Genomic DNA, 26,101 nt, shown 5'->3' with positions numbered 1-26,101 from the left:
AGAAGAGCCTGTATTCCTCTTCCCACCATGCGCTTAGACTCACAACAGGTAAAATCAACATGAGGGGTCGCTTTTCATGTCTTGTCTTGGTACTAACGTGATTGATTATTTCACCTATACGGACTAAACCACACTCACCGCATATTCCATTCCTTGCTATCCTGTCAACGCCGCATAACTCTACAGCTTATATCCCATCTTGACACACATTCCTTGATGTCATTGCAAATTATATCTAAGGCATCTCTCCTTCTCTTAGACTGGCTTAGTGGAAGAGACCGTGGCTCTGCTGCTTCGGCTCAGGAAGGACTTCATTCTCGAACTGCGAGTTTGTTAGTTGCTTGGTTGTGTATCTGGGGGATTGAGTAAGCATTACCTCAAGGAACCGTGTCGCTGCGATGATAACCATTAGCCCTTCAGCCAATTCTTCAATCTTTTGATCCAGGCCCTCATCCGCGTTGCCGCTTCCGATACCCGCGCTTCGTTTAAGCGTATGCGTGACGAGCATCCGATGCTCTGTGAGGAATTTGCGGCCCTGCACCACATTGTGGCTACCGCGAGAGACAAGGGCGGCACCGATAATGCGCACGACTTGAGCAAGAAGGCAATAGTGTTGCTCAAGAGCACGAGGGTTGGTGTTATTTATTTGAAGCTCGGGGTCTGCTCCGAAGAGCCCAGAATCCTCAAGTGACCGGAAAAGGTTGGAATGGATGATGTACTTGGCCCCGAATCGGGTCTGCGCAAGCTCAAGGAGTAGAGCAAGGCGAGCGTTCTGGTAATTCTGCTGCTCAGGGGTGCCTGAAAGAAAGAGTCAGCGGTAGTTTCGGCAAGGAAGCAAACAAAGACATACCTGATGTGAAGGCTTCATGCCACTCTCGCATGATATTTCGCAAAGAATCCACCATGATACCGATGAAATTAAGTCGGTTGAGAGTCTCTACGACATGGTCATCGCTCTCCTGACGGCCTAGGCTGACGAGAGCGTTGAGTAGGATCAATGCCGCTGTCTGGCATTGAGCTTCACCACCGTAGGCATCATCGCAGATAACATTTATCAAGCGCTCGCCATACACTTGGATCGTCTTGATAGTCTTAGGACGATTCGAGATTAGAGATCCTTGATCAGCCATGCCAGTCAGGTAGCGGTAGCAGATACCATAGTAAACGGATCTCAACTCTGGGGTTCCAGCCCACTTGCCAATAGCTTGCAAGCAGATCTGGAAAAGTTGAAAGAGTTTGTCACTCACGAGATTACCGATGGCTGAGCCTTGTTTGTCGTCTGCTGACGCTGAGAGGTCAAGCTTGAAGAGTAAGACCTTGGCCAGTCGTGCAAGCTCGAAAGCCTCATCTGGCCGTTCAGACGCAAATGCTTCTAAACTGGGTAGAATTGATTGCAGAGCCTGCAGGAAGAAAGAGGTTTGTGCTGAACCCTTGAAGTCGTTCGACTCGATCATAACGAGTAAAAGTTTCGTCCATGTCTTCAGCACCTTGAGGCTCTGTGTTGTGAGCTGCTTCTGTCGATTTGAAGAAATGAGGTACTCTATTATCATGCCTTCTTCGCGTTCGATAGCGGCCAGATCTTGAACTGCAATCAATGCCCCCGATAATTGAGCCTCACCTCGTTTCAAAAGCAGGACTTCTTTAACACGTTCGAGGTTGTAGATTGGGTTGGAGTCCGCGTCGTTCTCTAAACAGGCTGAGAGGTCCATATTTTTATAGTATTGAAGAGGGGGCAATGGGATCTCCCAAACGCCCTCTGGGAGGAGGAAGTCATAGAGGTCGAAAATAGTTGGAATTGATATAGGTGTGTTTCCCTCTCCAATAATCTGACCATTTAGAGCCTCAAAGATGCGGCGCTTCACGCTGGGCATACGATTCTGAGCTATGCTACAAAGCTCCATAGCAATGTATTCCAGGCCCATACTTCGGAGAGACAAGAAGTCGATTAAAGCCACAGCACCATCTGTCACAGGGAACTGCACCATGGCGACATTCTCGCCTTCCCAAGGGAGGTCAGGATTGATGACTGTTTCGCGCAACAAAAGGTGGAAGAGGATCTCATTTTCACGAAGTTCCTCGACCACAACAGGTGCAGATAAGGGCGAACCCCAAAGGATGTGTAGAATGCGCATCACACGTGATTTGATAGCGATGAGCCACTGTCGCATTCCTTGGGCATCGCCAGAAGGAGCCTCCAGGAGCAGCCTTAATAATGTGTGGAAGAGAGAAGTTCTCGAAGCGAAGGCGCCCTTAGCATCCACGGACAGAGAGTCAATGCCGCACTTGAAGCCGAGAAGCAAGTGTGCAATCGTCGGCTTGCGAGGTGTCTCTTGCAGGCATTGATATAGGAAGTCGAGAATGTAAATTTTGGTGACATAAGCTGGGGAGTCTGCCTCACGCCCAGTTTCGAGAGGGGTTATCAATTCCGAGACAAATGATCGGGATATGGCTTCGTGTTCCCCGTTCGCCTCCAAGGCCACAATAGCCTTGTTACGGTGCATTTGACGATTAGAGCCTGACCAGACAGCAGTAATTTTCGACGAAGAAGACATCTTCTCGAGCAACTTTAGGCATGCAAGAGTGAGGTCTGGGTGTCCGATGCCACAATAGTTGCCCAGATCAACAACCAGGTTCAGTCGAGTTACCAGGCCATCTTCAAATGAGGCAAATGCGGCGTTCGATACAGGAGGTCGGCGCTGGTTTGATTGGAGTTTGATGATGGGCCGAACAAGCTCGAGATAGGTGGCCTGGAGGTCAAGGACCTTGCTAATAACCTCAACGGCACGTAAGATGCCAAGAATAAGGGGAGAGTCCGGTGCAGCATTCCCAACATCTACAGGCTCTTGATGGATTGTGTTGAATAGAGCAGCCATGACTTTGTCGTTAAACATCCATTCCATCACTCTGGCAAAAGGATGCATGCGGACATAGGTTGCTAGGTCGGTAGTTGCGATAACTCCATCGACGTTGATGTTTGTTTCATTAGCCATGATAATAAGATCCTCGTTGAATGTGTTGAGGCAGACCAAGATAAACTCTAGGCAGCTAAGGCGAAGAACGCGAGTTTGGTTCACATCTTGAAGGTCATTTGCCTTGGTAGCAAAAACCAGTCCCATCACGAAGTCGACATAAACCTCGATACCAGGCATGCGGGAAGCTGAACCGAGATTCTCAGGGAACGGCAATCCGTCATTGAGGGGACTGCTATCGATGGCTGGAGATATAAGAGAAAGTAGGAGTTGAATGAAAGACTCAGGGTCCTCAAAACCATTGCTAATTTCATCAAAGATACGGTCCATAGAGACAATTGGTGATTGCTGAGCTTGGCGAGTGATTGGATGAGAAGCGTACCCTCCTGTGATCCAGGTATCAAGGCAATTCCACATAAGAATGCCCTCCTGAAGCGACTTTCGTGCCATCAAAGCTCGTAGAGCCATGAAGGTACAGCCGCGTAGACGCGGGGGAATGGGACTGCTTGCGAGTTCATACAATGTTTCAACCAGGCTATAGTTGGGGTTGTGAAGGAGAAACTGTCTAGTTGTCTCGCTTTCGCTGGCCAGCTTTGACATTAATCGAAGGTAGCATTCAAGCATCATGGCCGATTCTGGTTCGGTCTCTGCTTGATCACTGCTCATCTTTTCATTTCGATAACGAATTGTCTGGGGCGGTGTTGGCTTCTGCCTTATCTTGGCAGAGAAGAAGTCTAGCTCCCTGAAGATTTGTGCCCATGTTAAAGACTGCGATTTTCTCATCTTCCCGGATGAATGATGGCCCTCATCCATCAAGAACTCGTGTGCGGCAGAAGCGCACTCCTCATTTTCCGAAATAGCCTGAAGCATCTCGCAGAAAGCTGTTACCAGAGGCGTTGACGCTCTACGAGAAGCCCAATGCATGAAGCCAGCCAGGTTACTGTCGGGATCGGACCAAAAATTCATAGCAGCATCGGGTCGGCCCTCGTAAGCGTACGCAATGACCAACAAGAATCTTTCGAGATCCAGATCCTGCTCGTGAGTCTGGCTGGATTGGCGTTGCTCATCCTCCTCCACACGAAGCTTTCGTAGCACATCGGGAAGGTTAGAGATAAAGCCATCGACAAATACTTCAAGCTGGAGCATCAGAGTCAATTGGAAGAAGTCGGCGAACGGTATCGCATCTGGTGCTAGTGCAGGAGACTTTCGCTGGAGCCATTTGCGCATGCCTGCTCTCACAGGGTCGTGCCAATCAGGAGACTTAACATCAGCAGCGATGGAGAGAAGAAAGTCAAAGGATCCATCCTTCAAAGACTCCAGGAAAGCTTTTGATCGTTGTCGATCCTCCTCATCCAAGTCGGTGTTGGGGGGTATTGCAGCCTCTGGAGGATCATCCACGTAAAAACCACTATACTCGGCGAGCCACCAAGCACGGAAAGCAGCTTGTAGCTGAGATAGAGGCCACAGAGGACTATCCGCAGGAAAGAGTTTGCCATTCAACTCACGAGCCTTGATGAGGTCATATCCTCCTTCCGCAGACCCGAACACCGAGATGTATGCTCCAATTGATGGTATAAGGTGGACCAGCAGAGCATCATACCTATCAACTTTCTGGAGAACCGAAACGAAATCAAGAAAGTCTTGTGTTGACCCTTGTCTCATTTCAATACTCCGGCAGAGGATGACACCCAGTAGCTCGTGTTGTTGCATCAAGCTGACTCTGGAAAACTCGATAGTTTCCATTTGTTCAGAGATACCCCCCGTTGTAGTTTGACCAAGAGTCTGGGCAGCAGCGATTTTGTCTCCTATCTTCTGAAGCCAGACCTTAATCTCCTTCATGGAAGCCATGCACCTAGGTACTATCCGTTTTGTTGCATCTGCCCCCATGCTTGGCTGAAGCAAACGCTCTGCCACGTAGAGCTTAACGCTCTCGAGAGCTTCGGTGTCGGCGAGATCATCGTCGAGGCCTTCTAGCTCGAGGAGAAGTCTAACAATGTCCAAAACGTATTTGCGCTGCTGGTGGAATCGGATAATGGCACATTCGAGAAGGGATCGGCCCAGCGTGTCGGGGTCCTCTTGGGATTCAAGCAAACACCGGGTAGATTCGAGCTCGTCGAGTTCTACTTCGTCAGAAAAGGTGAGAACGTCTTGCTGGAAGTTGTCGTTTATTGAGTATTCGTCACCGTCAATGACAACCTTGCCTGTGTAATCAGTTAGATGAGAGAGAACCTTGAGTTGCGCCAACAAACACCTTACCAGACTTGACAGCATTTCTATTGTCCCCTTTCCTTGCTGGTTTATCCCATAACTTCCCTAGTTCTGTCTCAAAGACCTGGACGAGAAATTCGTTGCCCAGTGCCTCTGCGCCTTCAACGCGACCTTCGCGTAATGATAGAAGCCCTTGATGGAAAGCTTGGAGGGCATCTAAAGCGGTGATCTCGGCCATTTTTATGGTTCAATACTGTCGCATGTTGATCAAAAAGGCGACAGCGAGTGTAGAATACAAGCTGCGAGATTTGCACCGTGGTGCGTAACGTGTCGCAAATGTTGAATCTTTTTGTCGATGGTTGTTAGTGGTCGCGGTTTTGAGATTCTTCACATTGAGCCTTGTTGACTTCCCCAGTAGGTGAGCTCATCGAGCTATTTGATTGGTTGGCTTCTTAATGGTTTAGGCGGTGAGCAGCTTTCTGCCGCCTAGCCAGCTCCGGGAGCTCTCAGGTATGCCGCAAAAAAAAAAAAAAAATAGGCACACCTTAGGCCTTGCAATCGTCTCTCAATGATTTATGACCTCCAGTAAGAACAGCAACAGAGTCAACATTAGATAATCATATTGTCATTTTATAAGTTAAAGATAGGCATGATATATGTGGGTAGTCTTGCCACCAAGAAACCAAATTAACAGCTATGGATAAGCATAGAGCATTTCTGAACCATGACACTCTAGCCAAGGTAGGTCGGTATAAAGCATCCATGGGTACCTATGATGTTGAGGGGTGCCTATTTTCTGTAGCTGTAGCTTATTACCCATTCAAAGAAGCGCTCCTGTTTGCAACTTTCTTACGATTCTTCTCCCAATAGTCATTCGCTACTTCAGTTTATCCCGTGGTTTTCTTCTCCTTGTTCTATTCATAAGTACCCAAGGTACTCAGAACCTTCAAACATTACTGGCCTCCACTGTCCCTTGTCTGTCGAGCAAACGAGCTTAGACCATCGGATATCTGCATAATACGTACAGCAGGCACAATCTTCAGTCGCGCTTTCTGGCGGATTTGTGCACCACCTGTATATTTCACCTCGTCTTTAGCTCCGATGACGATTTGATATTTCAATGAAGGAGGAAGAAGTCTTTGTGGCGGTCATATTTACTCCCGCTCATTATGGCTTCGTCTCATGGATTTAATGTTATGAATCTAGCGCGTTCGTAACCTATGGATACTGATGCTCTCTTAATGGTTGCAACTACTAACATGACCGATTCTAGGTGATGTGAAGGCCGGCTCAGTCAGAGATAGAGAAAAAGCTGTAGACGGTATATCTGCCTTTGGTATTTCTAGACTCGGAGAGCTTACATTCATCTTAGAACTGGCGCATCTTCTCAATCCACGGAATCGAGCTACAAATCTGTAAGCACAGAGCAACCCCCTTTCGACCTCTCTAACAAGTACAAGCTCCGACCTCGGTGACAAGAGTTACCATGAGATATTTGAAGCTATTTTCAGTTTTGTCCTTCGGGAGAAACCTATTTTCTATGACAAGAAGAAATCTCAAACAACAATAAATGCCACGACCTCTCGGCTGTCAAAATGTGCTGATGCCGTACGCATGACAGTGGGACGTGGTAACCCAAAGATTGGACGAAAGACACTTCTCGCCATCGTGGACCACATCACTCAAGTTCTTCCGGGGCCTAATGGCGATTTCGTGCCTCCTTTACTCCAGGACTACATCAAAGCTTTGACCGAGGTGCTTTCCAGGCCGGCTCACGTAGAGATTCTCGCCAGGAAGGAAGGCCATCCCTGGGAGCTCTGTGTTGGGTTCTTCCTCAGTGTTGCTCAGTTCTTGCTTCCTAACGAAGGAGATGTTTCGACCCTCGCATTGGCCCGAGCGTCTCCGGCTTTGGTTCGATCATCACCAGCTCCAGGATCAGCAGGCTATGGTCGATCTGGCGGACGATCAACTCCATCCACCCAAAGTCAGAGACGAGTTGCCCCTGGTGAGGGTGGCTTACTGAAAGATGTCTTAGAAGGACTGTACTATCTTGTTGTTGGCGGGAATGCACCCCTACTTCGGCAGTTCAAGGATATCACGCCAGTAGTTCTCAGAGTCTTGAGCCTCAAGCAAGTCAGTCTTGGCTCTTTGCAGACTCTGGCATTCGCCATCATCAATACTATTTTCTCTGCTACTCATGCTGATGATTTGGAGCACGCCAGCTCTCTGGTGCAAACACTGGTGCCGCTCATGAGCTACTGGTGGAGATCAGAGAAGGTATCTCAGGATGAAGTCATCCGCGCGTTAAGAATAGAGATTTCTAGAAGTATACTCTTGACACACCTTCACATAGAGCACTTGGCTCTCAGGTCGTCGGATGAAACCATACGCTTGGACTTGGAAGATTTGGTAGAGAACATCTGGTCTGAATACTCAAGGCGTGGTGAAGCATTCCGCCTCCAAATGAGCGACATCACATTTGCCTTATCCTCGTTACCCACATATGGCCTACAACTGGATGTTTTTGGCCTCCGGCCACATAATGTTTATGGCGAGGGACATTGGGCTATCGTCCAAAACCTGGCATTCCTCGAAGGCATCATGGCACTGCCTCGTCTGAAAAGACAGGGAGATGATAATGGTGAACAAGATGAGCAACCGCGCAAAAGACAGCGAACTCGTCAAGATAATTCGAGTCGCATCCGGCTCAAGCTGAAGGCTGTCGATGTCTCAATCTGCAGGACTGCCCTGCAGTTGATCCCATTTCTTTTAGCTCATAATTCATTAAGCCGTGAAGAACTTCTCGACTTATTGCCAGATTTGATATCATTGGCGAATGACAAGAACCCGGTTACAGCTTCTTGGGCCCTCATTGCTTCTGCAAGGTAAGGTCACCCGTTCGCTGGGCACTATCCCGACAGGACATATTGCTAACATCATCAGCTGTATTGCTTACTCGAAAGGCTGCCATGATCAGGTGGACGTGTGGCATCAGCTCTGGCGGTTCGCCATACGAGCTGTCAGTCTGCCAGGAACGAGCCGAGCGGCCGCTGTGCTTCTACACCAGCTCCTTGAAGCAGATGTCCTCCCTTATCACACCATTTCGCAGGACATTAACAACATGGTTACAACTGCCGATGTCAGTGGACCTAGCACCTTGAGTGATGCCTCTATCAGCTTGATGTTCCATGTTCTTAATCTACGGAACGCGAAAGTCCCGAGCGCAAGCCAAAGTACATGTCATCATATCATTCGATGGGTATTTTTAAGATGGAACCCAAGTGAGTTTGTTGTCCCGAACTCAAATACATTCTAACGCCCCGTAGATGAATCTGCTTTCGCATCATATAACTCCTTACACGTTCAGCCAATTCACTTGGTGAACCTCATTCGAACATGCTGCGGAACAACAACTCTGGAGTTGACCTCCCACCCGGCAGCTCCAGGAGGCCCATTGACAGAGACCTGGAGTTCATTCAAAGAGATTGAGTCCTTCATACGGTACATACTCCTATCGGAAGATGTATCTAACAATCCCGCAACAGCCGGGAGTTGCAGCTTTGCAAAGCCCACAAACTCACCACCATTGGCGGATGCCAACACACGTTATGCTTCTCAGAAACTCACCCTCGAACTCTTTTACCCTAAGTTGGGTGAACTGATGGAGCTTTGTACGTCGTGGACAAAGAAGATGAATGAAGGCGGTATACAAATCTCTTTTGATCGCTTCCAAAGTCTTGTATCAGCCTGTTTGGCGGGCACATTGTTGCTACCATTATTTGGCGATATCAACTCGACTCAGTCTTCGTCTGTTGAGTCAACTCTCAAAGAAATTCTAGAGAAAGGAATGAACTCCGCCTTGACGTCCGTTGAGCCCAATGCGTTTGTCGATTCAATCCTGCGAGCCGTCCGGCCCATTATGCCTGATTTAAATACGACAAGCCTCAACAGGGCTCTTACAAACAACCCTGGCCTTCTGCAATTCTTCTCTCGAGTGTGGAGCTCACTTGGAGAACAAAAGGACCAGACGCATCATGACAACAGCATCGACCTAATGGACATTGACGAGGACTTTGACTCACAAAGTAGCAGAGCAAGTTCGATTCATGCGCCAATGGTAGTCCCACGGTTCAACATTCAGATGAAGTTAGATACGCAGGCTTTCTATACAGAAACGAGGACGCGGCTGCATTTCTTGTCTATAATAAATGACGACATTGGGCAAATGGGCCTCATCCCTGATATCTACGTGGAACATCTCATCAACTTGCCGGACGATGATTTACTCATGTGTCAAAACCTGCTATTAGACATTTTTACCTCTGATCTCGTTGTTACCCCAGACAACGCGCTTGCTATCATCGAAAGACTTGGGGAGTATATTGGTCAGCCTGATTATCAGTGTGCCGAAGTTGTGTTAAGCACCTGTATTGGAGTGATTGATGGGCTTCACCCCATTTGGCTGAACGATAAACGACATCTTTCAGACCGAGTGGGTGATCTTTATTATCACTTCATCAAAGTCTGTCTCACATCAAACATATTCTCGCCAAGGGCCCAAACATCTATGGTTCGATTATTGTTTACCCTGCTCCGAACCAACACAGAGTATGGCAAAGATCAAGGCCTTGATTCGCCTCGAACATGTTTACTTTACATCCTGAAGAAAGGTCCGATGTTGGTCAAATTCGCCATCTCCCGGAAGATCGCTAGCGTTTTCGATCTTTTTGTTCTCAAGCTTCACGATGAAGTTTTTGTGGATGTGCTGGACAGTTTACCAACCAACCCTCTCGATACTACTGGCATCGCATTCCGCTTGCTAGTCTTGTCAAATCTCGCTTGCCGATGGTCGACATTGCTTCGGAGATGCACATATCACATTTTTGAAACTCCAGGAAAGATATTGGACTCAACTCATTATGCAACTCGATGCTTGATCAATGTGTCAAACACGCTGAAATTGGAATCACCAAAAGCCTTGTTCCGCCTGTTCTCCCGCCAACTCTTGTATACCTGGTTGGAACGTGATCCGATTGAGGATATCCCGTTCTCCATCTTTGGCTTCGCGACACTCGAAGATCTCCTCAAGTCAGCCCAGTCCGAAGCCATTGGCTTGACAGTAATGAGAGGACAAGACGAGGCATTTGCAGAGGTGTGCCGCAACCTAGGAAATTCTGAAAGCGACCTCGTTCGTCAAAATTTCACTACCGCCATTGCATATAGCATGATCTTTGGTGACTCCAATGGGGGCGAGGACAAGGAGCGAGGCGAGGCACATATCAAAAAGTTGCTCGGAAGTCAAGTGTATATGGACTCTATTTACATCAACCTTGTTGATATAGCGGCCCTCTTCTTTGACCTCATCGACCAAGAAAATTCTCTAGAGAGGGTGTTTGCCAGGTACAAGCTTGACTACGCTGGCGAGATCATGGATGCTGTGAAAGCCATTTCTCATTCACCTGCTGAGCTGCCAGCGAACCAACAGCCAATGTTCAAGGCTAAATATCTCATCCATGAACTTCACAGGCTCTGCCAAAACACGGAGTTCCAATTTAGCGACCTATGGACGCCACCTGTGGTTGTCTCGATCGCTCGAAAGCTTCTCAATACGGTGCATCCAGCTTTAGGTCCCCTGCATGCATGCTCTGTTCTTCGAAAGGTTCGAGTCTTAATTTCCCTTGCTGGGCCAGTCTCTTGGGACTCTTATCCCCTGGAAATGCTCCTGAACGCAACCCGTAAGTTTATCACGGACTCGGAGTGTGCAGATGACGCACTCGGAATTAGCCAGTATCTCCTGGGCCAAGGTGCCAAGCATCTCAGCAACGTGCCATCATTTCTCGCTGGTTATGCCCTGTCGACCCTCGCGTCGCTCCGAGTCTTCCTGGAATCAAGTCAGTCGAGCACTACCCAGGAGAGTCAGTTCAAAGCAACTATGAGCAAAGCAGAAAAGTTCCATGGATGGTTCAGCAAGTACCTCGAGGAGTATGACTCGCCAATGTTTAAGGATCTTGCGCAAAGAAGTGCCTTCAAGTCCATAACACAGTCTGCTGCTCGCATTCGATCTTCTGGAAATGCTGAAAGAGGCACTGCGGAGAGCAAACTATTGCTGGATATCTTAGACGACGGTGGCGCAGATCACCAGCTTCTCAACGATTCTTCTCGGCAGCTAGCTCTCGGTCTTCTTTGTGGCGACTTTAGCATTCCTGCGTCAATCAAGGACGACATCATCGAATCTGACCATGATGCTGTAAAGCATTCTACGGCTGTATGGAAGAGCTGCGATGCAGAAAATCTGAGCGAAGAGTATCTAGCATGGGCAGGACGAGTTGTTGGGCGAGCCTTTTCGGCTTCCGGAGAGATTCCAGTCAATATTCTACGCGAATCACATCTTACTCGCTACCAACAAATAGCTCCAGGATCAAATGGCTCAGAGATGGGAATACTTTACCTGCTTCAGGACCTCACCTCAAATCCCGATTCTGTTACTGCTGGTCTTGCCGAAGCTGCTCTACGATCCATTGTCTCAGATGCCGCTATACTTGAGGATGAACCACTAACTGTAGCTTGTCAGAAGAGTCTAACAGAGTCTCTTTTAATAACTTCCCAATGGGGCTCGCACAGATCTCCCCCGTCTGACAAAGCCCCTGTTACTCCTCCTTCTTCACCAGATCAGCAGGACGTGTGGTCTGTGGAAATCACTTCGAAAGAATGGCTCCCGAGCCTGAGCGCACACCTTGCCCAATGTGTTCCAGAGTCAATCATTCTCTCAGTCCTGGCCCCTATTCTCGCCAGGGTTGAGCACTTTGCGGAGAGCGCGTTTCCCTTCGTTGCTCATCTTGCGCTCTACTTTCCGATAAATCAGCAACACTCCCCCAAGCGCCCATTTTCTGTGGCGATCAAGAGCTGGCTGAAATGCACTGATCCTAAAGCCAAAGAAAATCTAAAGCTACTCATCAACATGCTTCTGTATCTCAGGACACAGCAGTACCCCAAAGAATCTTCAATAGCTGACCGATCGTATTGGCTCGAGGTGGATTCCGCGATGGTTGCATCAACGGCGTCGCGATGCGGCATGTATAAGACCGCTTTGCTTTTCGCTGAGTATGTTACTCCTGAAACCTCGCGGTCCTCAAGAAGGTCCTCGGCCGCAAAGGAGGTGGATATGAGCGACACTCTCCTTACGATCTTTGAAAACATCGATGATCCAGATGCATACTATGGGCTACCCGAAGAACCCAGCCTTTCTAAGGTTGTCGCTCGCGTAGAATATGAGAATGATGGTCCCAGAAGTCTTGCATTCCGAGGCGCCATGTACGACAACCATATATTTTACGGAGATCCAATGGCTCAGTCAGACGAACAAGCTTTAGTCAGAGCCCTGGGTACACTTGGGTTGTCAGGACTCTCGAACTCTCTTCTTCAGACACAACAAAACATTGAGTCATCCCCGGCTGCTCTCGAGGACACTTTCAATACTGCTAGGAAATTAGGGATTTGGAACCTCCCTGCTCCCTCAAGTGATCATCACGCGGTCACAGTATACAAAGCGTATCAAAGTATTTCTCAGGCAGCCGATATTGCGAATGTCCGAACAGCTGTGCATGAGGGCTTCAGTCGCACGATGAGAAGCTTGGCCGCCCTCGACCTGAACGCAACTTCATTGAGAAAAAGACTTGGAGCTTTGGCATCCTTAACAGAACTTGATGACGTGATAGGGGTTTCTGACACTGCAGAGATGGATGGTCTCATCGAAAAATTCAAAACTCGAAGCGATTGGATGCGGAGCGGACTGTGAGTATCCGTTATTATTCGTAGAGCATGCTATTAATCATCATTAGGTACGGTAGTGTCAGCCAGATCTTGTCTTGCCGTGGGTCTACGATGAGCATGGTCAGTCAGCAGAATACCCTTCGAACAAATATCAAGCTTTCCGCGGCTGCTGCACGGCATATGGAGGTAGAAGCAATGATCACCGCATCTCAGATCTATCGTTATCACCAAGCGACACAAGAGAGCCTCAGAATATCCACAGGGCTCACCAAGCTCATCCCAACATGCGCCGCCTTAGACATTCATGTTGACGCAGCGGTCAACATCGAGACAGCTAATTCTCTCTGGGATTATGGTCAGATGAGCACATCCATCCGTATGCTCCAAGGCATCGATAGAGATGCTTCCCTCAAAAAGCAAACTCTGCCGGTCAGCCGATCTGACTTGCTTTCGAAGATTGGGTATCAGGTTTCTGTCGCTCGCCTTGAAGAGCCACATGACATTCAGAAAAACTACCTGGAACCTGCACTCAAGGAGCTCAAAGGCAAAGGCCAAGGTCGGCAAGCAGGTGCTGTATTCCATCAGTTTGCCATGTTCTGTGATCAACAACTGCAGGACCCAGATGGCCTGGAAGACCTGAAAAGACTTCAAAGTCTAAAGAAGGCCAAGGGCGATGAAGTGTCAGAACTGAAAACCCTAGTCAGCGGTACAAAGGATACTCAGCTGAAAACCAGATATTCACATGTCTTGAACAAGGAGAAGCAATGGCTGGATCTTGATGAGCAGGAACTGCGGCGAGTCGAGCAGACTCGCAGTGAATTCGTTCGGCTGAGTCTCGAGAACTACCTCCTATCTCTTATTGCCTCTGATGAAAACAATAATGACGCCCTTCGTTTCACGGCTCTTTGGCTGGAGCGATCAGAAGAGGAGACTACTAACAAGGCGGTTATGCGACATTTGTCTGACGTGCCAACAAGGAAATTTGCTGGTCTCACCAATCAATTGACATCCCGACTGCAAGACCAGGACACCTCATTCCAGAAATTACTGTTGGAGCTGGTCTACAAAATCTGTGTAGACCATCCTTATCACGGGATGTATCAGATCTGGTCTGGAACCAAGGCAAAAGCGCAGCAGAAGGACGACGTAGCTGTTCTACGTGTCAGAGCAACAGATCGTGTTGCGAAACGCCTTGCCGAGACGCAATCTGTTGCCAACATTTGGCTCTCGATCGACAAGACAAGCAAATACTATCACGCTCTTGCCATGGACCGGAACCCGAATAGGTACAAGTCGGGTGCGAAGATCCCGCTCAAAGAGTCTTCGCCCGGGCACAACCTCATTAACTGCTTGATAAAATACCGAATTCCATCTCCAACTATGCACATCGAACTCTCCCATACAAAAGATTACTCAAAGGTCCCGATCATCTCCAAATTAGAGCCCACCATGACCATTGCTTCAGGCGTCAGTGCTCCCAAAATCATTACTGCCATTGGAAGCGATGGCGTGCGCTACAAACAGCTTGTCAAAGGAGGACATGACGACTTGCGACAGGATGCTATCATGGAACAGGTCTTTTCGGCCGTATCGTCTCTGCTGAAGCTTCATAGGACGACTCAGCAGCGCAACCTAGGAATCAGGACATACAAGGTATTGCCACTCACTGCATCTTCAGGCTTGATTGAATTCGTCCCCAATACGATCCCACTTCACGAGTTCTTGATGCCCGCCCATGAAAGATATTACCCAAGAGACTTGAAGGGCTCCCAATGTCGTAAGGAAATATTTGGGGTCCAAAGTCGGACGGTAGAAACTCGAATCAGCACCTATCGCAAGGTCACGGAGAAATTCCATCCAGTCATGAGATACTTCTTTATGGAACACTTCATGGATCCAGATGAATGGTTCCTAAAAAGACTAGCGTACACCAGAAGCACTGCGGCTATATCGATGCTGGGACACGTTCTTGGTTTAGGAGATCGACATGGGCACAACATTCTCTTGGACCACAAGACAGGGGAAGTTGTCCACATTGACTTGGGTGTTGCATTTGAGGCTGGTCGTATTCTGCCAGTACCGGAGTTGGTCCCCTTCAGACTGACAAGAGACATTGTGGATGGGATGGGGATCACCAAGACAGAAGGCGTCTTCCGGAGATGCTGCGAGTTTACGCTAGATGCTCTAAGAGAGGAGCAGTACTCAATCATGACAATCTTGGATGTGTTACGGTTTGATCCATTGTATACGTGGTCGATCTCACCACTTCGACTTGCCAAACTTCAAAAGGCGAGACACAACGACGAAACCCCAATGGACGATGAACAAAGCGAGGCAGAGACGAAGAAGGGCAAAAAGGCTGCAGGTCACGTCAATGAACCATCTGAGGCTGACCGAGCTTTAGAGATTGTGAGGAAGAAGCTTTCGAAAACGTTGAGTGTGACTGCAACAGTAAACAAGTTGATCAACCAAGCCACCGATGAGCGAAATTTGGCAGTGTTGTATTCTGGTAAGCTAATAAGATGTCACCAACTTGAGTCCACAACTAACAAACCCCTTTTCCTAGGCTGGGCAGCATATGCTTAAGCTATTTGGTAGTAGCCTACTTGAGGCAGAGAGAAATGTAACACCTACCATGTAGTTAGCGACATACTGAGGACTGAATCATAATAGACGGCACAGCGAATGTAGGTATATCACATATAGCTCAAGCCAGCTCAGGACGTCAATTGCATTTCAATGTTATCAGTGTACGTTTGAGGATACGGTGATCAATGAAGAATGATTTCATAAATGCTCGCTAGCACTCGGGGAAGTCCAAGCTATCAAAACGTAGATGTAAGTCGGGAGTTGCTGATACCCAATGATTACACTAAGTAAGCTTACAAAGTACTTATACTGAATTAATAAGAAGAGCTCGGAGAGTTGAACTTGATTCAGAGAAGGCTTCGATGGAGCTAGAATGCCAATCTTGTGTCCTTTTGAAGATTGCGATTACATTCTTGTCTTGTAAAATCATGTATAGCACGCAAGTTGTTGCATTGTTTTTGTCATACAAACCGATGACGCTCTTTAAGCCGGAGATAGATGGCGGTAGCTCCAGTTTCTTATCTTATCATGGACACAAGCACCTTCAATCAACATACCCACCTCATATATTATTCAGACTTGCCATCATCCCCAAGAGTATTGCCTTGACGCTTTTTCGATAGTTCATTTTCGTTTGATTCTAATCAAGAAATATTCTGATAATACACTTCCCGCCTACGTCTGCTCACGATTGAATACCGCAACCAAACACCGGACAGTCCGAGAAACCGAGGCCTGCGCGACAGCTCTTCGAACGGTTGTTCCAGGCCTCGTTCTTTTCTTGATATATCGCCTGGGTTCACTCCATGCAACCGTTGGCGTCGGAAACAACCTCTCCCTCCCGGCGAAGGCCGCGGTTAGACTCATCGTCCTCAGCATCACCTCCCCTTGGCGTCTCCAAGCGAGCGCGCTTCGAAATGACCACCGCCAAAGCGCGGGGCAAGCTCCCCGAGACCATCGACCTAACGCAGCCACCTTCTGCGTTCAAGCCTTATGCTGGTTCCAAGAAGCTTGTTATCAAGAACCTGCGAGCGCCCACGAGTCGAGATACCCAGGTCGCGGAGTACTATAAGCGGACGGAGAAGGAGCTCGAGGATTCCCTAGAGGCTGTCTTTGCGGGACGGACACCTGATGTCCCCTTAGAAAGGCTGTACAGGGGTGTTGAGGATGTCTGTCGAAAGGGGGATCCCGCGAAGGTGTACCAAATGCTCAAAGAGAGAATTGATGCACACTTGCAGCGGATTGTGCTACCTAGAATCCAGAAGAATGGACATGCTTCGAACCTCGATACTGTGAAGAGCGCACTAGCGGAATGGAAGACTTGGAATACACAAACAGTAGGCTGGATGTTTCTATATGGGTTTGAGATGCTAAGAATTACTTGCAGATATTGATCAGATCAACATTCAGCTACCTCGACCGAACATATTTACTACAGAAGAATCTTGCATCTATAAACGATATGGCGATCCAGCAGTTCAGAAAGATGGCATTCCCATCCCAGACTCAGGCCTATAAAACCTCCGTCGGCGTGAAGCTAATCGCAGGTGTTTGCGATTTGGTTGAGAACGATCGAAGAGGCATCGACCAAATCGAACCTGCATTACTGAAAGATTCTATCATGATGCTTTATGTTTTGGAGGTCTATATCAAGCACTTTGAGCCCTACTTTTTAGAGCAGTCTGAGAGATACTTCAGAGAATTTGGCGAAGCTTGGAGCACATCAAGTCTCAAGGACTACATTTTGGTTTGCGAGAAGTTACTGAAAAAGGAAGACTATCGCTGCATCCAATTCAACCTCGATAGTACGACAGAGAAGCAACTTATGGACTCTGCGCACACCCATCTCATCACCAACTACTCAGAAAAGCTTCTCAACGGTGGCAACCTGGCGAAGCTGCTGGCTGATAGAGAAGTTGAGTCAATGAAGGCTTTGTATGATTTGCTTCGGTTATCAGGGATCCAAAAGAAGATGAAGGATCCATGGGGCGACTACATCCAATCAACGGGTTCGACAATCATCAGCGACAAAGACAAGGGTGACCAAATGGTTTTGCGCTTATTAGAACTCCGTCGATCACTCGACTTGATGATTCGAGATGCTTTTAATAAGGACGAAGACTTCCTTTGGGGCATGAGGGATTCTTTTGGGAAGTTCATGAACGACCGCAAAGCTGCCTCTTGCTGGGACACGGGAACATCCAAAATCGGCGAGATGATCGCCAAATATATAGACATGCTTCTGCGAGGTGGCTTGAAGTCACTACCTAAAGAGCTCCTGTCAGATGTGAAAGATCGAGCGACAGCTGAGAAGGAAGGTCAAGCCAGCACTGGTGATGAAGATGCTGAGCTTGATAGACAGCTTGATCAGGCGCTCGAGCTGTTCCGCTTCATCGAGGGCAAGGACGCCTTCGAGGCATTTTACAAGAAAGACTTGGCTCGGAGATTGCTCATGGGACGAAGTGCCAGCCAAGATGCTGAGCGCAACATGTTAACAAAGCTTCGAGGAGAGTGCGGTGCGAATTTTACACATAATCTGGAACAGATGTTCAAGGATCAGGAACTCGCCAAGGATGAAATGGAGTCTTTCAAACAATGGTGTCAAGGCAGTGCTGAGCGCAAGAATCCTCTGGACCTTTCCGTCATGATTTTGTCCGCTGCTGCATGGCCAACTTACCCGGATGTTCGTCTCAACCTGCCGGATGAGGTTGCTACGCAGATCGAGAGGTTTGACAAGTATTACAAGAATAAGCATACAGGACGAGCCTTGACGTGGAAGCACTCATTAGCTCACTGCTCCCTCAAGGGCATCTTCGCCAAGGGGCCGAAGGAGCTTCTTGTATCTGCATACCAGGCTGTGGTTCTGATGATGTTCAACAGCGTGCCGGCTGACGGATTCTTGGCATATGAACAGATCGCTACGGGAACCGGTCTTTCAGGCGGTGATCTTGATCGCACACTTCAGTCGCTCGCTTGCGGCAAAGCGCGAGTGCTAACCAAGCACCCGAAAGGTCGTGATGTCAAGCCCACTGATACGTTTACTTTTAACAAAACGTTTACGGATCCCAAGTACAGAGTCAAGATTAATCAGATCCAGCTGAAGGAGACAAAGGAGGAGAACAAGGCTACACATGAAAGGATCGCTCAAGACCGACGCTTTGAGACACAGGCAGCCATCGTTAGAATAATGAAAAGTCGCAAGAGCATGGGTCACAGTGACCTAGTGGCAGAGGTCATCAACCTGACGAAGAAAAGAGGGAGTGTTGAGCCGGCCGCGATTAAGAAGGAGATCGAAAGGTATGTGATACAATACGTTAATGATACTGTCTGGAGGTGGCTAACGCTAGATGCAGTCTTATTGAGAAGGATTACATCGAAAGAGAGGGCAATTCCTACGTGTATCTGGCATAAGGCTTGTATAGTAATGGAGATTGGTGAGGCAAGGCTATCAGGCTCAACACTGAAGACGGCAGTAGAAGGGTTTATAGGTATAAGGCAACTGCATGCTACAACGACACAGACATGTATGTACCTATACCAATGAATTTGATTTTTATATCAGAATATGACTCCACCTCGGAGCAAACGACGGAAGCCGGGAATCGAACATCGAACAAAAAGAAACGAAGCAAGGGGGGACCATAGGCGGCAAGGTAAGTAATAGTTGAGTAACATATTGTTAACTGACTGAGCTACTTCGCTGAATGAGTAGACAACTACTTTGATATATAACCAGGTGGTTCATGTCTGCAAGAAGCCGATGATTGGTGAGAATGGTGCGTTGGGGTTGATGGGGCGTGGGTGCCTAGAGGGCTGAAGTGATATCCTTGCTGTTTGCGAGCTTCACCAGTTCTCCCAAGCTTCTTCAAACTACTCTGAGCTTAAGTGATTTTCATATGAGACAGCTTTGGTTTCCAGACGTGGAAAAACGTCAATGGGTTGGGTATGTAGACTCTCTAATTGTAAAGAAATCTTGAGATGGAAATATGCCTATATCTATAGCATTTTTGCAGGATCAAAGTCAACTAGGACAGAATTAAAACTTAAAATTACAAATGTAACAGCAATATCAATTAAGAAAGTCTTGCGAGAGTAGTAAATTCCAGAAACGATTTCTTCACTGAGTCAGCAGCCAGTGGCAGGGACTACGAGTAGTATAGGTTTGAACTGTCAGTGTTTTAACACCTTTAAAGCAAAAATGAACTAAGTGATTGCGGTGGAGATATAACATTAGGTTTCTCAACACGGCTTGAGAAATTAAAGCCTGCCTTTGAATACCCTAGGAGGTCGAGTATGATAACCACAATGCATCTCCTTACAAGCTCCAAGTCACGATGGAACTTGTAGCCTGACATGCAATGACCTGCGTCTCTGTATGAGCCCGTACATTCGTCAATATTCAGAGCCAAGGGGCTTCAAAGGGCCCTGGACAACATGATGATGCTGCATTGTTCCGTGCCGTTGCCAGATCTGAAGACCATTTGATATCTTAACATCGTGGGAGAGGAGGAACAGGACTATCATCAATCCCGGCAGATTGCTATGGATAGCGAGGAAGTGAAAATCGAAGAGTAAGTATAGTTTACCAGTGCGAATCTATTATGATGAATCTTTACCGGCACAATGAGCTGTGCTCTTTGAAACAGACGAGTTACATAAGAAGATTAACACTGATGGATGTATCGCAATCGCGATATAGAGGATTTCTGGTATTTCTAGGTTTATTATTCTGCAATAAGACGAGAATACTCGAAATTCTTTCGATCTTTTCCCCTGCACTGAACAGACGTGCTCTCTCAGTTGCTGACTTGAGCAACTCGTTAGAGGCGCCTCATCGATCCACGGCACCAACGCCTCGGAAGAGCAAGAAGTGCGCTTTAAAAACTGGGAAAACAGATTGGAAATAGAAACCGAGTCATGGAAATGGTAGTCGTGGCTTCTTGGGAAGAAGACAGGACCAACACGTTCTGTTGGGCTGACGAATTCGGCCTCGAATGAGACCGACAAGGCAATTGTGAGGCAGAAGGTTGAAAAGGCCACCCTGAGACTCACCGACGGCATTGAAAGGAATAAGAAGGAGAGTCTAGACTTGACACAGCATTCTCCTGGCATGTCACCAGTCATACAATGCTCTGAAGACAACAAGTTTTGGTATCTATTTCGGCCTCCAGACAAACATATAGTAATTGCAGGCTTAGTGGCCCCATGGGACATTGGGAAGACATTGTACCACTCGAGATCTTGGTGCTTTACATCGGGCGTGTTTGAGACAATATGCCGGCATTGCTGAATCTCTACCGACTAGTCACGTTCTGGAATGACCGACAAGGGTACGGAGATATTGGATGATGTACGTGTACCGATGTTCTGATTCCTAGGGATGCATTCTGAAGGCAAATGATGTTGTCGGCCATTGACGAATGTCGCTGGTGTAAACCAATAACCAAGACTTGCAACCGGATTAACAAAAAGAGTAGTCGGTCGCCCTCAGACCAAGAAAAAAGAAAAAGCAAAGTAATCGACCCCTCACGAGGCATCCACAAGGCAGCCATGTTCGGGCGCCCGGCCAGAGTTAGCAGACATGAATTGAGGGTGTGAAGGAGAAGCGCCTCGAGTGAATATCCCGTCGCAGAAGATATAACAGACACGCCCGTTCTGAGTTGAATTCTCATGGAACTCGGGCATGTCTCAGTGTAACCTCAGTTGACAGGCGGCCAGTTGCCTGATCATCGACGTTTGTATCGCCATCGGGAAGAATTGATATATTGAACCCTCTTGACAGGTCACACGGCCACGCGGTAGACACGCCTTTGTACTATCACCAACTGTATTATGTGTTGCCGTGCCGTGCCGTGCTATGCTATGCTATGCTATGCTATGCTATGCTATGCTATGCTATGCTATGCTATGCTGTGTTTTGCTGTCTCAGATCAAGACTGATAAAACCCGTATTCATGTCTCAGAATTCATACACAATTCATAACGACTAAAACATGAAACATGTTCACTTTCGCCTCATTTTGTTGTCGCATTGTATCTCGACGTATAGAAACTCATAGAGGCCATCCATCATCAATAGCCTGCGCCGCACATGCACTTCTAGACTGGGTCATTCTACCTCCGCATCATAATATGTTCGACATACTCACATAGAGTTGCAACAGAACTAGGGCGCTTTTCGAACAAGCTGCTGACTATATCGTGCATAAGATGGGATGGGCCGTGACGCGGTGTAAATGGATTGCGTTACCATCATCTACACTCTGGACACTCTGTCTTCCAAGGCAATCAAGGCTGATTGAGTCATTATGCTTCAGTCTCACTTCGTGCGCATTTTCAACCATGTTAATCCTAACTGCCGCTGACTTGGCGAGCCAACAGACGAAGTATCGTACCTAGAACCGTAATCCGCACTTTAGCACGACTGTCCGTCTGCCTTGCGAGAGATGGTAATCAATGACTATATCAACCAAATATGCACATCATTCAGCTCACTACTGTACATTCTCTGCAATCACTTGCATACCCGACCTTCCCATGAAGCTATTCCTTAGTGCAAGTCTCAACTTATTTCACCGATTCCTCGATATGTCCAACCCGGACCTGTCGGTCTGACATTCGTGCCATGGCGGACAAGGCCTAATCCTACGATAGACTACACTTCTCGATTGTGGCGATGCGCTGCGTCTGTGTCTGTCCTCTCGTCCTCAGTAGCACAATCTTCTGACATATCGAACGACATCAACACCCAACGAGTTCGTGGTGATTTTTTGAGTCCAGCCATGGTGTATTCGAGGCAATTATCTGATTCAACAGCACAGCAATGCAGGGCCTCTTTGAACTCGAACAAATGGTTACGCAGCGTAAAAGATCTCCAGATCATCGTGTTAAACTCTCACCGGGCGACCGAGGGCCGCAGAGTAACACACCCAGACACTTAGTCATAGTGAATAGAATAGCATAGTTAGCATGGGATGCTGTATCTTAGAAACGGCGATCGCATTCCTGCATATCTGGGCGCTGACAGAACGGGCTGTCGGTGTCGGGTCACAAATCGTCTCAGGCCAGCTTCTCGGCAACTTGCCTCATCGTCCATCGTCGGTCGCCATATCGAGACAACATGCGGTAACACATAATGGAGGCGCCGGTTGAAAGGACTATCTTGAGTCGTTGGATCCTGCCGATTGCCTGATGCAAGTCAGTCTGGCCGCGTCGACCAGGCGAACGATGCCGTATCTCAGCAGAGGTCGGCAAGGAATGCATTTGCCGATTACCTAGTTCACCTCGGCTGAGAGTCCTATTATAGGCTTATTCATGATGTCGCAATCAATGTGCGTAGTTGGCTTGCGCCAAGCGGTTGTGCTGTTGGTGGAGGTTAACGGGCGAACCGCCAACTCGAGCGTAGAACGACCAATGTATGGTTCGCCTTTTAACAACAACCTTCAGTTTCTCAGTAACACAAACCCGACTTTCATCATCAAGAGTATTCATCACTGCTGTATTGTGTCGGGATACCAGATCAAGCAACCAATGCCAATACGTACTTATCTTGAGCAATGGATATTCAGGCTCAAATAGACCCTCACTCGCCCTGTGAGTTTCCCACGGAGATCCAGAGACACTCCCAATTCAGCTCGAACAAACAGTTATTCATTTCCTCATCTTTGCAAGCAAAGAAAGCTTTCTCCAACTGCTTGACACACCTGCCTCAGCAAGGCTGTACTGCGCCCCTCCTTGGTCTTCAACTTTCCATCCGCCCCCCCCCCCCCCCCCCCCATCTTCTTACTAGGACGCATCCCTTTGCTATTTCGCCAGCCTCACTTTTTATTTTGCACAAGTCTTTGGACGCAGGAGCTTTCGAATCCCCCCCCCAAGCTGCGCCCACCCAAGCTCTCCATCTCCAGTCGTATATATCATAGCCCTATTCTTCCTCTCAATCGTATCAATCCCAGAATTGGAATTCCCCATTCACCTAGCAAATACCAATCACACTATGGCTGGTTTTCCTCCTGTCGGGGCTATGCCTCAAAATATCCCAGCACCAATGCATCATACTCAAGCTCCCCAAACACGACCTTCAATGCCCCAGCAGAACGGAGCCCCCGCAGGACTTCCTGCATTCATGCCTGCCAACACCCAGCCCTATAGCCATCCTCCCGACCCTCCCATGTATCTGCGGCGGCAAGATCCTGCTGAGATCAAGAATGCCCGAAGCGGGGAGCCTCCTATGTACAGAGCTCTCCGCCTCGAAAAGACCCCTGGTGCCTCCAGTGGTGGCAAGGCACGGGATACAGAATATGACTGGGAGACCATCACTCGTACAGACAAGAATATGTCCCAATCAAGGATCAAGGAGAGGATCGAGCACTTAGATAAAACCACAAGATCTGTCTCAAAGAAGAAGCAAGACAAGAACGAGACTATCCAGCTCCAGCTCGACAGGGCTCAAGCTGATCTGACCAAAGAGGACCGTGACTTCCGGTTCTACTATAAGTTGGCCCAGATCGAATCAGAATGGCGGGCGGCAGATGATCCCAGACACCGGGATGACAGAAGTGTACGAAGCTCCAGAAAGCATAGAAGCCACTCGAAGAGGAGCAAATCTCCTAGGCTCGAGAGAGTGGCAATCAATGCATATTTCCAGAGGATGCCCGCCGATGGTCGGCATAGCTCCAGAACTCTCGATACACATGGATCGATGAGACAGCCAAGGCAAATCCAACAAACACCTGCCCAACCACGAATGGGAGGGTTACCCTCTGTTACCCTTCCCCAAGGATTTGTGCCCCCTCCTCCTACTGCTGCTCCTGCTGTTGCAGCCCCTGTCAGACCAGCGCCTCCTCCAGCGACTGATCCAAGATTGAACGGCCAACTCAGGCCTCCTATGGGGGAACAAAACGTTCCTCGTATGCCCCAAGCCCACTCCCCTCGACAAGGTCCATTCAACAACGCACAGCAAAGTGTCATGCCACCTGCAGAGCCAGGAAATGCGGTCCCTCATAATGCAGGTGTCGTAGCACCAGTACCAGCACCAGCACCAGCACCAGCACAAGGACAAGTTCCAGTTCGACCACCCCCAAGACTACCAGCGATCAATATCCCCATCGACCGACCACCACATGGGCCATTGCCAGGGGCGAAGGCTCCTCCACAGATGCCATCATCAGGTCCCGGTGCACCCAAGACTCCATTCGAGGCAGGCAATCGCTCACCAAAGAAAACGGCACCAGAGTCAGGGTTCAATATTGAAGAAAAGGTCAAGGTTTATCATAGCTCAGGCCGAAGTTCCTCGCCATCTGATGGTGACGGTGACGAGTGGTCAGAAGATGAAAGTGAGGACACAAGGCCGTCGTCCATTGGTTCCGGTAGCAGCCCGCAACGGGGTCGAGGGCGTAGCCCGAACCCGAAGCGTATGCCTTCCGATCATCACGAAAACATTATCATCCAGGATCCTCGCAACCTCAGAAAGAATGCCGAATATATGGCTGATGACCGCTCCTCTCAACATTCTGATCGGCAGCATGTGCGGTTCAATTCCCCCGGCCGTCGCTACCGTGACGAAAGTTGCTCGCCTAGAGTCGAATATCATTCTCCCCGAGAACAGCCATGGAAAGGAGAGCCGCCACGAATTATCCAGGCAGCAAGACTTAGCGTCCGTCATGTGCGCGGCACTGCGCCCCGACGAGATGATTCTCACGATATCAGACCTAGTCGCACCGACAAGCCGCTTGAGCGAGCAAGATTAGATGACGGCCATCGTGAGCGTGACGTTCGAAGAGACAATGATCGCTTCAAGCATATTGAAGAGGATCTTCGACGGCGCCGTGAATTTAAGGAGAGGCGAGAAGATCGAAGGCCCGACGACTACAAGTACGTTGACCCTGAACCTCGCTGGAGTGATCGACGGGCTCGAGAGTATATGAGCCACAGGGAGCCACGTTATTCACGGCAGCATCATGAAGATCGTGAGGCTTATAGGAGATACAGTGACCGACGAGACTGACAGCATGAGTCGGCAGTCTTCTTTGATGCAATTACTGTGCTTTTACATAATGTTTGAATAGGATCAGTTCTTTTTACTGACATATGGAATGGGTTATATGACGCTGAGGTTTGGGAATGGCGTTTTTATCGTTTCAAACGGATGAAGCTGAGTTGATAATTCGAAATCACACTTATCTTGGAGCAAAACATGAATATTATAATGTCAAACATTTTCAGTGCTAATACTTAAAATTGTGCTTATGGTTCATTAGGTATGCCTTGGTTTTCACATAAAACTTGAGTTGTATGCAGGAACGGCAATTATAGACCACGTGACTAAGCGAATGCCGGTAGTGCGTTAAGTGAGGGGTGTCGCGCCTGGAACGCGTCGGGCAGATACTGTCCTCATGTGAAGACTTCATTCGTCGTACCTGACTGACCAGGTTCGGGGCCGAGACGCGTCCTTAAGGTATCTTGCAGTAAATCACAATCTGCTCCTAGATAATATGACAGGACCGTGGGGTACTTCGTCAATAATCTCGTCTTCGTCCAATTGAGCCTTGCAGCTTCCTGCCTCATTT

The 26,101-nt window shown here is 48.3% G+C and overlaps 3 protein-coding genes across 3 annotated transcripts; 2 read left to right on the top strand and 1 right to left on the bottom strand.

Annotated features, from left to right (window-relative positions):
- Positions 1–31: 31 nt before the first annotated feature.
- Positions 32–5,562, bottom strand: FOBCDRAFT_229419 (nucleoporin Nup186/Nup192/Nup205). Its single transcript, XM_031188503.3, has 4 exons — positions 5,226–5,562; positions 851–5,170; positions 377–798; positions 32–322 (listed from the first exon to the last, which is right to left on the bottom strand). Exons 1-4 carry the CDS (start codon positions 5,413–5,415, stop codon positions 266–268), a joined length of 4,989 nt encoding a protein of 1,662 aa, XP_031035768.2. The 5' UTR covers positions 5,416–5,562; the 3' UTR covers positions 32–265.
- Positions 5,563–5,977: 415 nt separating this feature from the next.
- On the top strand, positions 5,978–19,307 carry FOBCDRAFT_263244 (Cullin family-domain-containing protein; the record flags this gene model as incomplete). Its single annotated transcript, XM_059611323.1, has 13 exons — positions 5,978–6,386; positions 6,451–6,592; positions 6,638–8,062; positions 8,121–8,458; positions 8,504–12,968; positions 13,016–15,456; positions 15,621–15,697; positions 15,752–15,785; positions 16,413–16,873; positions 16,924–18,833; positions 19,057–19,060; positions 19,099–19,189; positions 19,273–19,307. Exons 1-13 carry the CDS (start codon positions 6,347–6,349, stop codon positions 19,305–19,307), a joined length of 11,463 nt encoding a protein of 3,820 aa, XP_059467756.1. The 5' UTR covers positions 5,978–6,346.
- Positions 19,308–23,372: 4,065 nt separating this feature from the next.
- Positions 23,373–25,749, top strand: FOBCDRAFT_229409 (uncharacterized protein). The gene has a single exon (XM_031188508.3). It carries the CDS (start codon positions 23,530–23,532, stop codon positions 25,537–25,539), a length of 2,010 nt encoding a protein of 669 aa, XP_031035773.2. The 5' UTR covers positions 23,373–23,529; the 3' UTR covers positions 25,540–25,749.
- The last annotated feature ends 352 nt before the right edge of the window (positions 25,750–26,101 follow it).

This window comes from Fusarium oxysporum, chromosome VIII (genome assembly GCF_013085055.1).
Source record: "Fusarium oxysporum Fo47 chromosome VIII, complete sequence".
Lineage (NCBI taxonomy): Eukaryota > Fungi > Ascomycota > Sordariomycetes > Hypocreales > Nectriaceae > Fusarium > Fusarium oxysporum.
Note: the sequence above shows the minus strand (reverse complement) of the source record. Positions and strands in the feature narration are given on the sequence as shown.

What these genes read in the sequence shown, in the direction of transcription:
- FOBCDRAFT_229419 (XM_031188503.3), bottom strand. Translation starts at nt 5,415, where the DNA reads ATGGCCGAGATCACCGCTTTAGATGCCCTCCAAGCTTTCCATCAAGGG. An exon ending in TAGAAATGCTGTCAAGTCTG is followed by an intron (nt 5,171 to 5,225) that starts GTAAGGTGTTTG and finishes CTGATTACACAG; the next exon opens with GCAAGGTTGTCATTGACGGT. An exon ending in CAGCGACACGGTTCCTTGAG is followed by an intron (nt 323 to 376) that starts GTAATGCTTACT and finishes ACAAACTCGCAG; the next exon opens with TTCGAGAATGAAGTCCTTCC.
- FOBCDRAFT_229409 (XM_031188508.3), top strand. Translation starts at nt 23,530, where the DNA reads ATGGCTGGTTTTCCTCCTGTCGGGGCTATGCCTCAAAATATCCCAGCA.